At 38.8% G+C, this 13,869-nt stretch overlaps 1 protein-coding gene across 1 annotated transcript in view; it reads right to left on the bottom strand.

The window, feature by feature from the left end:
* Nucleotides 1-13,869, bottom strand: part of ttll7 (tubulin tyrosine ligase-like family, member 7) — a 105,893-nt gene that overhangs the window by 70,262 nt on the left and 21,762 nt on the right. Inside the window, exons 4-9 of the mRNA XM_016282099.1 lie at nt 11,138-11,259; nt 8,910-8,977; nt 8,615-8,773; nt 5,503-5,719; nt 3,254-3,418; nt 1,885-2,043 (exon numbers count right to left, since the gene is read on the bottom strand). Of these exons, the coding sequence (XP_016137585.1) occupies nt 1,885-2,043; nt 3,254-3,418; nt 5,503-5,719; nt 8,615-8,773; nt 8,910-8,977; nt 11,138-11,259 (890 nt within the window). The remainder of the gene's footprint in view (nt 1-1,884; nt 2,044-3,253; nt 3,419-5,502; nt 5,720-8,614; nt 8,774-8,909; nt 8,978-11,137; nt 11,260-13,869) is intronic.

Below are 13,869 nucleotides of genomic sequence, written 5' to 3'. Positions count from 1 at the left end.
GTGCTGTCAAACGATTAATCGCGATAAATCGAATCCAAAATAAAAGTTTTTGTTTGCAAAAAAATGTGTTTTGTGTATATTTATTATGTATATATAAATACACACACACACACACATACAGTATATATTTTGAAAATATTTACATGTATTTACATGTCTATATTTATATTCATATAATTTATATTATAAATAAATATATTTAATATATAAACATTTTTCTGAAATATATACTGTACATGCATGTGTGTGTATTTATATATACATAATAAATATACACAGTACACATACATATATTATGTAAACAAAAACTTTTATTTTGGATGCGATTAATTGTTTTACAGCACTATATTATACAAAAGACAGTTAGTATCACAGTTAGAATCATGAGTAGCTTGTCGTGTACCAAAAAGTTTTAGATTTTGTCAACAAAATTTGAATAGAAAAAAAAAAATTTAAGATCTGAGAGGAAATATCCATTGTTAACTTTCTTTATTGCTATAAAGTCGTTTAGAAATGTAACCATTTTAATATTATAAAAAACACAAAAGTCCTTAATCGGGTTAGATGCCATACTGAATTTAACAAGGATGAAAATGAGGCTGTGAGGGATAGACTTTCAGTCTTTATAATGGCAAGGACTGTATAAAGGTCCTAGATCACATCATTTTCACCACTCACAACATTCAAAACTGTTTTATGAAGTTTTTGTCTACTGATTTTTTATTTAACTTTTTTCGGAAAGTTGTTACTGAAGTTGTAACCGAACAATCAGTATTTTGTTAAACAACCATACAATCCATTGAAGTTATTATATTCCTCACAGCCTCATTTTCATTCCTGTCAAAAATTAAATATTGCAATACCCTGACTAAGGGTATTGCACTAATTACAAAACACTAATTCTACTTTATACTTCACTTCCTGTTTGTTGCTGCCGTGTGGTTTGAGTTTGAGCTCCGTCAAGTTAATTCTTTGTCGTCCCATTTTTTATCTTAAAATCAATTTTATACACCATCCTTTTTCAGTTCTATAACGTGTGAATATATCCCCTATCGTATTCTACACCAAAAACAATCAGAGCGCCTTGTTAGCACTAGTTCTATTTTTGACTTCCGAGTCCGCTATTAGCATATAGCCCGCTAGCATCGCCAGCGTGGTTGCCGCTAATCTCGCTTACACTAATACTCTATTCACACACATTACCATTGTTTTACTCACTGTTACTTGCTTTAATGGCGGATGTGTGTCTACCTTTGAGTGCAGGTGAGGTTCTCCCAAGGTTTTTTCTCCATTCTGTCACCGATGGAGTTTTGGTTCCTTGCCGCTGTTGCCTCTGGCTTGCTTAGTTGGGGACACTTCATTTCCGGCGATATCGTTGACATAATTGCAAAGATATTATTTAAACTGAGCTGGATGTTGACATCACTGAATTCAATGATGAACTGTCTTTAACTGAAAAATGAGTGTTTACTATTGTCACTTTGCATTATTGACACTATTTTCCTAATTAATGCTGTTCAGTTGCTTTGACACAATCTGTATTGTTAAAAGCGCTATATAAATAAAGGTGACTTGACTTGACTTGACTAAGGTCTATCAGTATCTGAGCTGTTTTTTTATTTTGTCAACAAAAATTTGAATTAAAACACACCGTTGACCAAAATATGATGAGAAAATATATATATGAATAGTGCATACAGCCTGCCTACTGCATGTAAATGCTACTTCATGAATACTGGATTTCCCAATATACCGCTATTAACATAAGATCTATCCTCCATCATTGCTTCCTACAAGTGAGGACACTCAAATGTGAACTGTACATCAGCACAAGTGGGGCGGATGAAGAAGTGGACTGATTGAGAAGAGAGGGTGAAAACTGACCTCTAGCAGCCAGGGCTTGAGCTTGCGGTCAAGGATTATGTCAAAACCCAGCACTTCAAAGCAGACGCTGGCGCTCCCTGGTGGCTGGCCCGGGCGGCACATTCGGTAGGCATGGAGCACATGTGGCTCAGCCACTATCAGGGTCTTTACCACCAGCTCCTGCAAACACAAGCACAAAACACACATTTGTTATATAAGACACAACTAATTTAAACAACTCCAATCAGTACATTCAAAAGTGAACGTTGTGAACTGAATTGCTTGAATCACAAGAAGTGCATGACATTGTGTTAACTCTCGGTGAGGATATGCTCGTGAAATCTCATTGCATGTGCAAACAGCCCATATGAGGGACTCATTAACATCCCAGCTCCCTGAAGAGACATGATAGGTCAAAGACTGACAGCACGCTACAGGAAGACAGGGGCAGATCTTAGGAAGACAGGAACAGACGGCCTATATCAGCTGCTGTACTCTCTTATCAGAGGTCTGGCAGGCCGGCGGTCTCCCTGCATGATTAAACAGAGGCTGTGTTGAGGTATGAGGGGCAGATAACCAGCGGGACGTTTGCTGAGTGTCCCGTAGACCCCAAACGTGCAGTTCCGGAGAAGCAGGTTAGATCCCAGCACGCATCCCCCACAGAGAACAGAAAGAATCATGTGCGTGTGTTTGTGTGTGCGTTTGTCCTCAGCTAAACTGAAAATGTTCAAGCATATCTGTTCTGACACATAAATGAGAATATAACATAAGTTATTAGTAGAATCTTCTGACATCTGATAAATTTCTTTAATAAATAAGGACAGCTTGTGAGCCAATAAAGAGGCGCTGGATTATAGGTGTTTATGTACAGTATATACTGTATTCTATATATAGTACCAGTCAAATGTTTGGACACACGAATGGGAAAGTGTCCAAACTTTTGACTGGTACTGTACTATAATATACACAAAGAATATCGGCCGATATATCGGTATCCGCCTTTTTTTTTACTCCCTAATATTGGTATCGGCCCCAAAAATCCCATATCGGTCGGGCTCTAGTGTGCAGTGTCTTCTGATATGGGTGTGAACCAATTACATCATATGCATAAAGACAAGCATGCAGACACATTTTTAAAAGTTCAAAATTTTTGTAGAACTTCTATTAACTTGGCACACATTGCTCATGGCGCGAGTAGCTAAAATTTCCAATTACATAATCTTTCATTGCGTCATGTTATCAAACAGGTTTGTGTTGTACATCACATTTCCATCGTATCATGCAGCCTTAGATTAAAAGATACACATTGCTCATGGCGCGAGTAGCTAAAATTTCCAATTACATAATGATAATTGAAGAGACTAAGCAATAAAAATGAAAAACAACTCACTGATACATCGCCCCAGAATTTGGCCACGTCGTAATCGTTGGTTCGAAGGAACTCTGTGAACCAACCAATAGAGCGCTTGCTGCCTTTGTCCACCGTTTCATCTCGCTCAAAGTTCTCGTTGTGTTTGTTTACGGAGTAGTTGGTCAAGTGCATGTACAGCTGGTTCTGAGGGGAAAAAAATTAAGGTCCATAAGAGCGTACATCCATTATTATATAAATGGTCACATTTATGGTCAACATAACAGATAGTTTACAACGCAAACATCTGCATAAGAATATTTTATGAATACATGTAATTTGACATTTTACACAACAATGGGTTTATGAAGATTTACAATGCAACATTTTACGGAAGAAAGATTTACAACAGATTACGTTAAAAATGGTTTTACAGATGGTGTACAATGCAACCTGTCACTCTTGCTGCTACGGCATGGAGCGAGGAACGAGGAGATGAGGAGACGTAGGAATAAACTCAAATACCAGTCTTTAATGATAATCCAAAGGAATACACATAGCACAAACATAGGGAACCAGAAGACATTAGTCATTAGTCTCCACGGCGGAGAGGAGGGAGCTAGGAGCCATGGTGGAGCCGCTGGGTCGACAGGCCGAGGCGGAGTCTGGGTCTCAGAGGCTGGAGGCGGAGGCAAGGGATTCTCCAGCCACGGTGGTGATGGAGGATGGCAGAGCTCGCACCGCACTGATGGTGAGCTGAGAGCGAGCAGAGGGGCTGCCAGATGACAGCGGTGGAGGAGGCAGGAGCAGGCGGGTGGGCGAGCATTTGTGCGCCTCCGGGCATTCAGGAACCAGATTCATAGTTACACAGTCCCAGATCCACAATTTGCTCACCCTCAGCCACGGTGCAGCTCCTCTCCGCGCTCTTACTGTCCACAGCTTTCTCCCTCGCAACTGGTCTGACGATCCATGAGGCTCTGGCTCTGTGGCGATCCTCAGCTCTGTCGCACTTCTAGGTGATGGCTCGTCGGTCGCAATGGGCTTGGACTCTCCGTCAACGGTGGGCTCTGGCATGCCGGGAGATGGTGGGCTGGGCACTAGGTCTGGCTGTGTTCTAGATCGGAGGTAGACACTCTCCAGACACCAGATGATTGTCTCCCTCCAGCTCAGTCTGGTGGTGTCTGGGAGGTCGACGGGGCAGTAGTAGTTAGCCCCGACCCAGAACAGTGAGTTCAGTGCAGCGCCGGCAAACGCCGTTAACACGGCGAGCTGGCTGAACTCAACCGCATACTCCAAAAGGGGAAGGTCCTTGCGGGCAAGGGAGGTAAACTTTGCGGCGAGGGAATCCACAGGGAAACCAGAAAACAAAACACTGTAAAAACGCAAAAAATTAATGGAGGGGAACAACGCAAATAAACTTTTTGTAGGTCTGGTGTTCTGTCAGACTTGCTGCTATGGTGTGGAGCGAGGAACGAGGAGACGAGGAAACGTAGGAATAAACTCAAATACCAGTCTTTAATGATAATCCAAAGGAATACACGTAGCACAAACATAGGGAACCAGAAGACATTAGACACCGGACAAAGCAAACAGAACAGAGCTTAAGTAATCAACTAAACGAGGGGATGACGAGACACACCTGGAATCAATGAAACACAATGGGAACAGGAACAGGAAAAACCAAATATGGGCATGTCACACACGAGGGAAAACTAGGTCAATGGGAGCACATGGTGAGCAAAACACACACAGACAGTCCATATTCCTAACACAACCATTTACAAATACCAAAGAATGGTTTTACGAATATTTACTATGTGACAGTTTACCTATGAATGGTTTTACAAAGATTTATAATGCAACAGTTTATACAAGAATTGTTTTACATACAATTTACAGTGTGATTTAGCTTGTATATTAATCGTTTTGCATATGGTTGAATTTACATGATATCTTCTATGCATACTTTGCAACTTGTGTAACAATTTACTATGTAACAACAGCAGCAATACACTCATATTCATCACAATTACATATGATGTTTACTCTGACTAATGCCTATTATCTCAATTATGTGTGAGAGCGTTAAAGTCAGTATAAAAAACAGCATTTGCAATTGCTTGTATCCATCAGGAACTGATTGGATTATGAAAAGTGTCTCCATGACAGTTTTATAAAGTGGAGGATTCTGCCCATTATTGGAAGTGAGTTAATTTTGACTGTAAGTCCATTTACGACATAGAATGAAATTTTCACGTCACTTACATGATTGACATCATATACCAACTTACCAGGTTTGACTCGTTTGGCATGTGGTATTTCTCTGTACCCATTCGCACCAGGCCATCGTTGTAGAGGAAGACACGTAGCGGATCACAGGAAGTAACAAGAATGTAGAATCTCAGGTCAAACTTGTAACCCTCCATGAGGAAGGGCTTGTCTAAGTATTCCTGCACAATGAAGTGTTCCTGCACCGGGAGCTTTTCACAATTCCGAATCAGAGATATCCTGGGGGAAAATGGATAAGATTCAGCGCACATCCAGCATATTTTATTGTTAGTTAAAAATCCAAACCTCTGAAGTGTGTCAGAGAGAGTGAGTTTATTAAGGTGCTGTCTCTATCGCTGGTCCCTGGACCCTGACTAGACCCAGGTTAATAGGACCAGACGTCTTGGTCTGTTTCAAGCCCTGCCATCATTTATTTCCTTTGGTTTTGAGCTTGAACAGATCTCCAGCTCTTGGCTGCTCTAGTATACAGATAACGATGCGTTCACCAGTACCAAACACATAAAAAAGTGAAGTTTGGATGTTTAACAAACAAAGGGGCCTTAGAAAAACCAGCTTTGATGGTAAAATATACAGCCATTGGTCCGCATTAACTTAATTGGTTGCATGTTTCTCTTCGTCCGGTTTGCATGTGGCCTCAGCGTTTACCTGAGACATCAACATTCCAAAGACCACAAGCTGCTGAAGGAGGGCTCGATCATCACAGTTCATTTGTTAGCTACGTCAGCTGATAAATATTGCAAAATAATTTGTCTGCTTGCTCGTGCTGTAATTAGATGCAGAGGTTCAGCACTATTAAAACACAGCTGAACGTTCTCAAGAATTGTGGTGTTACGAAAGATTCTCTTGTGACTTGTGATACATTTAACTCATTTACGGTTGTTTGCTTAGTACAAGAACAAAGCTGCAGAAAATGGCCAAATAAGAAAAAGGGCCACAAAAAGACCCATGTAACACTGAGTCGCTCAATTAAAACAATTAAAAATGATTTACCGTGATTGAGTCTCATTTCTACTAGCATAATAATAAGTGGCTCTTGAGGAGTTTCCAGGATTTATTACACTTCAAATGCATTATTTTCAATAAGAAATGCCATATCTATCGCTGCTTATCAGTAAAAAGGTGTTTTGTTTAATATATAAAAATTTTATTTATAATTACAAATGAAATATTAATTGCTTCAGCTATTGTAAAGGGAGTTCAGTGTACTTGAATTTGGTGTTCAGCCAAAAGCAACACACCGGACAATCTTCCTTATCTCCACAGTATTGCCACACAGTCTCTAGCCCTGCACTTGGCGTCCGCTGGCTCAGGTGTGTGTTTAGCGTCCAGTAGCTTGTGTTGTGTGATGTTGTAGAGGATAATGGGGTTGTTTGAATTGCATGGCATGATTGATGAGGGCTGATGGCAGGTAATCAAAACCCACTTTGGCTGACTGTTTAATTTGGCACCAGTGGGGATATCGTCTTTTAGCCCTCCACAGTTTTTAACAAGCCTCTGCTTAAACACAAACAATATTCATTTAGTTTTCGGCCTGAAAAATAAATTACATATGAAGATATAACTTAATTTCCTGCGTCACGCTACGCTTTTTCAAATTTAATCTCCAGCCTAGCAGACAATATTCTTTCACTTGTTAAATGCGGCACGATAACTCAACCTTTGATGACTTCTCATTTTAATAAGTACCGGCTTGCTGTAGCGTATGACCATAGAACTATTAATTTACGAACGGATAGAAGACAGTCATAAATAAATCTATTGCCCCATCTGCTGCTGTACACTTTCGGCTTAAGAATAAGGTTCAGGTATTAAAATAAAGGGTTGGTGTTTGGGTTATTATTAGGGTTACTGCAGTGGCACAATATTATTTATATACATAAGTGGGACATGGAATGATACTCCTATCAACCAATCACTGCCCTAACCCTAACCCAGGGGTGTCCATTCGTGGCCTTGGAGGGCTGCTGTCCTTTTCAGTTTAGCACCAACTCTAATTCAACAAACCGGAACTAGCTTATTCTTAACTTTAACTATTTGTGATGATTGTCACAATTCACCCCTAAAAGCAGTCGTACTGAACTTTCAAATTGGTCATGAAGTGACCATTAACAAGACATACTAAACATATAAAGACAGTGCACTACAACTACTTATGAATGGGAGAAAGTGGCGGAGTATGGTGGAATAGTCCCGCCTTCTCAACAAAAGAGCCAATCGCCGATCGGTCGTCATCGCATCACTGCAGCTACAGTTGTCTATAGAAACTCATTGCTATAGAAACAGTCAGCATTCTCAGACGCACGCGCTTAGGACTGCACATGCGCACTTTAGTGGCTGGCTAGTCTAGGACTGGCTGGCTAGTCTAGGACTTTAGTGGCTGGCTAGTCTAGGACTGGCTAGTCTAGCCTGAAAAATAAGCTTTTTAATGCTATCTGAGCAAAAGAAACAACATTTATGAGACAGTTGTTGTCAGATTTCATTGGTGATTTCAAATACGAAATTTAATCGCAAGCTTGGTGACCAGATTTGGAGCATTTAATGTTTCCCCATTCAATGAGTTAGGAGCTGCACTTGGATGCCCGAGAGGCGTTTCAAAGATGGCCGACGAGTTAAATTACTTGTACTAAAGGGAATTTGCCATTACCCTCCGCTTATTCAATTATAAACAATTATTTCAGAGTCAGACATAATTATCCATAACCAAAAATTTAACAAAAATAGATTATATAATAATGTTTTAGTGGAAAAATATTGTTAATTCTCACCTCATGGTCATTGTTTTGATTTGAATATGTCACAACTAGTTGGGCGATCCCATACAGTCTAACTGCAAAAGTTCAAATATTTCAATGCAACCAAAGCTCAAATCGGATCCAAATACACAGAAGGTTGGAACTCCATGCAACTCCTGTACTACTTTCAATTATAAATGAATGACTTCTGGTCTGTCAGAAATAGAAACTTTTCAAATAGCAAAATTTTACTGGGAAATTTTTGCCACTTTTGTAGCAGTATGCTGCCCATGGGAAAATTACAAATAATCTACATTTTAAGAAATATTCCAGAACAACACACTCATACAGGATGCAAAATTTCCAGTCTGCTGTAACTTACCCATGGCCCATGGCCCCATTTGCAGGCTTAACAATGAACGTTTTCTGCTTGCGTTTTCGTTTCAGCTCCTTTACATAGTTCTGGAACTGCGTGCACTCGGCTGGGAAGATCCAGGTTTTGGGGATGAAGCTATATTCCTGAGGCTGACTTTTAATCATTCTAAGGAAAGAAAGAGGATATTACAATAAAAATAAATTTTAAAAAATTTAAAAAAGAGTTAAAGTCAACTTTTCTTGGCTGGAGGGCAGCTGTAATCAGTCATGTATTTGATATGGTATCATGTTTTTGAACTCACTTGGACATGTTTCTTCCCAAGCAGTCTTTCCGACAGATCTCACCCATTCCTGGGAAATGGTTTATCCTCTGAGGAAAATAATCACACTGTTAGAGGGCACTTGGTTATTCACCTTTGAGAGGAAAAACACAATATTAGAGCCCAAGTCTTGAACTGAGACTATAATATTTTGACATTTATGTCCAATTACAGACTCAAAACAAAAGGTGGTTGTCAGACCTTTCTTAACCCCTATTTAGTTCCCCACATTGTTTTTAATTTAAAACAAAAAAAGACGATCAATTTTGACTCTAAGGGCCAAGGTAATTGGTTCTGCATCAGAGCCCATGTAGTTGTAGGTACTGACAGATGAATGAATTGCTTTGAATGCAAAGAGGAAGGGAGGGGTGGAGCGTTTTTCTGTATTCTTTGAGTAAATGAGGCTGAACAGGGCCATTAATTTGACTCATATGACCTGTAGCTTGGCAGCCGAGCCAATCACAGGAAAGCAAGAAAAAAAAACTGTGGAACAAACATTTTAGTAAGTGTGAAAGAAAAAAAAACATGCTTTTCCAAAAATAAAGTAACAAAACACAACTTTATGAAAAGTGTTATATGAAGCAGAGCATCTAAGCCAAATGTTTGGGGCATTTTTCTTTTCGAATGTAATCCTGTGATATGTGACAGGGAATATTAGACAGACATGCAGAGTTGCTTTATGAAAGCAAGCCCTAACACAACGTTTCAAATCTTTTATGTCATACTGAATGTAAATGCAAAAATAAAATAAAAGCAGAAAATCTGAAGAACATTCATATTGAAATATCTGGTATTGATACTGAACGTGTAACTTGAGTGGTTTAAATAACTCCAGTGGTTTATTGAGGGTGAGTAAATTATAACAGAATTTTCGGGCAATCTATTAATTTGAGGTTGTTTTAGCTTAATCCAAAAGCCAGCCTTTATATAGCTTATATGGAAATCATGACACACTAAGAGGTAAAAAATGTATCGTTGGCAGAGAAAAATTAACCTAGAAACTTTCTGAAAGGTAGTAAGTGTTTGTCGTGTATGTTATGTAACATTGTTTGTTTGAATGTGTGTTATTATTTGGTATTTGTGTCAATTCAAACACTAAGCTGTCTCCTAAGAGACCTTGTTTTAGCACAATTTTAAGACAGCATGGTGTATATCCTTCACAGAGAAGGATAAAACATTAGAGTGATGTGCTGCATGCAACATGCTAACGTCAAAGTGCTTTAACTTCTTGCAGCTTTGAATCTGATATTAATAGATAAACAGAGAGTTTGGCATCTACAGACCCAGTCCAACACTATAACGTTCTGGGTGAGATGCTTTTGTGGTGTGGAAAGCTACACAGACCAGACACAAATGGAAGTTTGGAAGAGTGGAAAAGCTGGACAACTGGAATGGGAGACGATGCCTCTAACGACAACAACAAAAAAAACTCTACAACAAACGTGCATAGGATGGGCTTTTAAAATAGTTTTTTGCCTGGTTTAAGTTTTTTTTTCTTGGTTTGACATGTTATTGAAAAACAGCCTCTGTTCAAAGATGAAAAATCCTGCATCAGCAGGCATCATATGGAGGTAAGAAGCCAACAATGCTCGTCTGAATTCATTGATCATGACACATCCTGTCTACTGAGATACCTACATCCAATCAATTTTTGATAGAAGCATACATGCATTCTTCCGTCTATGATCTCACCATCCTGTGCATTCGATTCTATGACAGTTGAGCTAAAAAAATGGCATCTGAAAGCTGCATTTGGTGGTCAGTTTGTGTGTGCATGTATGTTTTTGAACAACTGATTGAATTTCTAACAAGAAAATTTTATTGTATAAAGTAAATATTTGCTTCGTTATCACAAACTCTCTCTATTTTGTTATAGATCATTACACACTATGATAGCCAGTAATTGAACTGACGTCCCTTGAAAGGACTTTGTTTCAAATCTGTTCCTGACCAATTTGCTGATCTCAGGTGGCCTCAATTGATGGTTTACTACTGCACTGTACTTTAGCCATGAAAGTTATTATATATACAGTACATTAGATGACTTCAGTTGATTAAATTGCAAATTCCTGTGAAGGGTTTTAGGAAAATTAGTATAAGCCATGGTAATGGTCAATGAGCTCTTAAAGCCATGGAAAATAAAAGTAGACTTTAGCAACATGTTGGCTTTTACTTACTTATTTTTTTAACTGAAAGGAAAATCACAATACCTGATAGTTCCTGAGCTCAGCGATTTTCTCATGTTGCACAGCAGAGTCGTTCCAGATGAGATTGGCCATCTCATCATCATCTCTGGCTTTATGAAAGTTCATCTCCTCAACGACAATACGAACTGAAAATAAATCTAATTAGTTTCTTGTTATGCATTGACAATGGATCAGATTGCTGTTTCCATGACTGAATGGACACAAACAACTGGTTTCATTGGTAGAACTCAACAACAGAAATCCTCTTGTTCTTTCTTGAAATAAAAATTTGTGATTATGCTTGACTTATGATTTTGTGTCAACCCAAGTGCTATAATATTATGTCTGCATTACATTATCTTTCCAAGAAACATCACATAGTTGTAATAACTGGTAATATTATGATGATAAAATGATGTAGATTTTTTCATAAACATCAGCATTACTGAATAAAACCAAATCGGTGTGGCTTACACTGAAATCCAGTAAAACCAAAAGTTTAAATATCGTTATGCCTGTTAAGTAATTATGTAATTGTTAATTAAGAGAATTACTCTAAAGCATTACACTTATACTAAGTTCAAATATGTGGTGTGTAAAAATCTTACTCAGTTAAAGTATCCCAAACATATGTTTCAGTAAAAAAAAAGTGTCCATTTAATTGTATCTTTCTATTACTTCAGAACACTAAAAACTAAATACTAAGTATTTAAATGTAAAAAGTAAACATTCGTTCAGAAAAGCTTCAGAATCCAAGAGACAGTGGAGATTTTCACATAAAAGTAAGTTTGCTGCACAAACTGTTTAATAAATATTTGAGAATATAAGAAAACCCTTTTTAAGGGCTGTTTGCACAGAACATGTCTTTGCATTCCAGGGAACAAGGAAACAAATTCATAGTTTGAATTCTTTCGCCACAATATATATAGCTATATTTTTCCCATATCATATGCAGGGCTCCATATAATTATGATGTGTTTAAAAGAAAGAGAGAGAGAGAGAGAGAAATATATAATTAAAATTTGTATGTTGTAATTTTATGCTGTGTTATGTAATGCTTATTAGACACTGAAAAACTGAATATCAAAGCCCTTGAGCGTATTGACACATTTCTTAAAGTGTGTGAAACCTTTGAAAGTACACCACAATATGAATTTATAACAATAAATAAATCAACTAAACAATTACATTTACAGAAAGCACATACCTTGCACTCAAAATGAGCCTAAGATGGTAAATAATAAGCCTAATTAGGAATAGTAAGGATCAATTACCAAATGGACAAACATAAAATAAAAAAGTTGTAGGACATAAGTTGTAAAAAGTTGTACAGTACATTAGATTTATTAGACAAATTAACTGAAGTTATTTCATATCGCTGTACCTTATGTTGCTTTGCTAGCACTGTATGTGTAATTGAGCGTATTAGCCACACATGGGCTAGGTCACGTGTGTTGCTCAGTAAATGAGAGAATGCCAAAATAATCAGACAGACAATATGTTGAGATTTAAAGTCATATATTTCAGTCATATATGAGATGCGTTGACTAAGTGTGGTGAAGATGTGATTTTGTATTCAAGTGTTAATGAGTTATAGGTTATATGTATAAGGCCGGGGTTTTGTGTGTGTGTGTGTGTGTGTGTGTGTGTGTATGTGCGTGTGCGTGCGTGTATTGTGTGGTCCTTGTATTCCATTGGATTCAATCTTTGGTCCCCATGAGGAAACAAGCTTATAAATCATACAGAATGATCTTTTTGTTTGAGAGAAAGTTTTGTGTGAGGGTCACTCAAAAACATGATTTTACGATACTGTTCAGTTTATTTAAAAAAAGAATTTTCATTTAACACCATTGTATTAGGTTTTCATCGCATTGTGTTAAACTGACTTGAAACAGTTGCGTTTTGGAAAACTCAATATTTTCATTTTGAAAGAAAGTTTCAATGAAGTAGACCAAAAATAACATTTGATGCTTGTTCAATTTACTCAAGTAAATTAAGTTAATCAAACACAATTCTTTTCAACCACTTTACTTAATTCCTTTGAGTTGAGAGTACATGAATGATTTCAGTTGTGTAACTCCCCCCGAAGGATGGAACGGAGACGTCACGTTGTGACCGACGAATTGGGATCTCGCTTCGAGAGAGCCAGCGCCCAGGAGAATGCACACCTCTAGTAGAGTGAGCTCGCAACCTGAGCGGGCAGGGCACAACCTGTGCCTGATAAGCCAGGTTGATGGCATCCACTATCCAGTGGGCCATCCTCTGCTTAGAGACGGCATTCCCCTTCTGCCGGCCTCCGTAACAGACAAAGAGGTGGTCTGAGGTCTTAAAGCTTTGTGTTCGGACTATGTACCATCTCAAGGCTCGGACGGGACAAAGCAAAGCTAGGGCAGGGTCTGCCTCCTCCGGGGGCAGCGCTTGCAGGCTCAACACCTGATCCCTGAAGGGAGTACTGGAAACCGGGGACTCAGGATTACCTGGGAGTCAGCCTGTCCAAACTCTATGCATGAATCTTCGACCAAAATAATGCGTGCAGGTCCCCTACCCTCTTGATGGAGCAAGCAAGAGCAGAGTTTTCATTGATAGAAACCTCAGCTCAACTGACTGCAAAGGGTCAAATGGGCCCTGCTGTAGTGCTCTGAGCACTAGAGACAGGTCCCAAGAGGGTATAGAGGAAGGCCGGAGAGGATTTAACCTTCTCGCCCCCCTAAGGAGCCTGATGACCAGGTCATGCTTCCCTACCGACTTCCCTTCCA

The sequence above is a fragment of the Sinocyclocheilus grahami genome, unplaced genomic scaffold, assembly GCF_001515645.1.
Source record: "Sinocyclocheilus grahami isolate Dianchi unplaced genomic scaffold, SAMN03320097.WGS_v1.1 scaffold154.1, whole genome shotgun sequence".
Lineage (NCBI taxonomy): Eukaryota > Metazoa > Chordata > Actinopteri > Cypriniformes > Cyprinidae > Sinocyclocheilus > Sinocyclocheilus grahami.
This window is presented reverse-complemented; position numbering and strand designations above follow the sequence as displayed.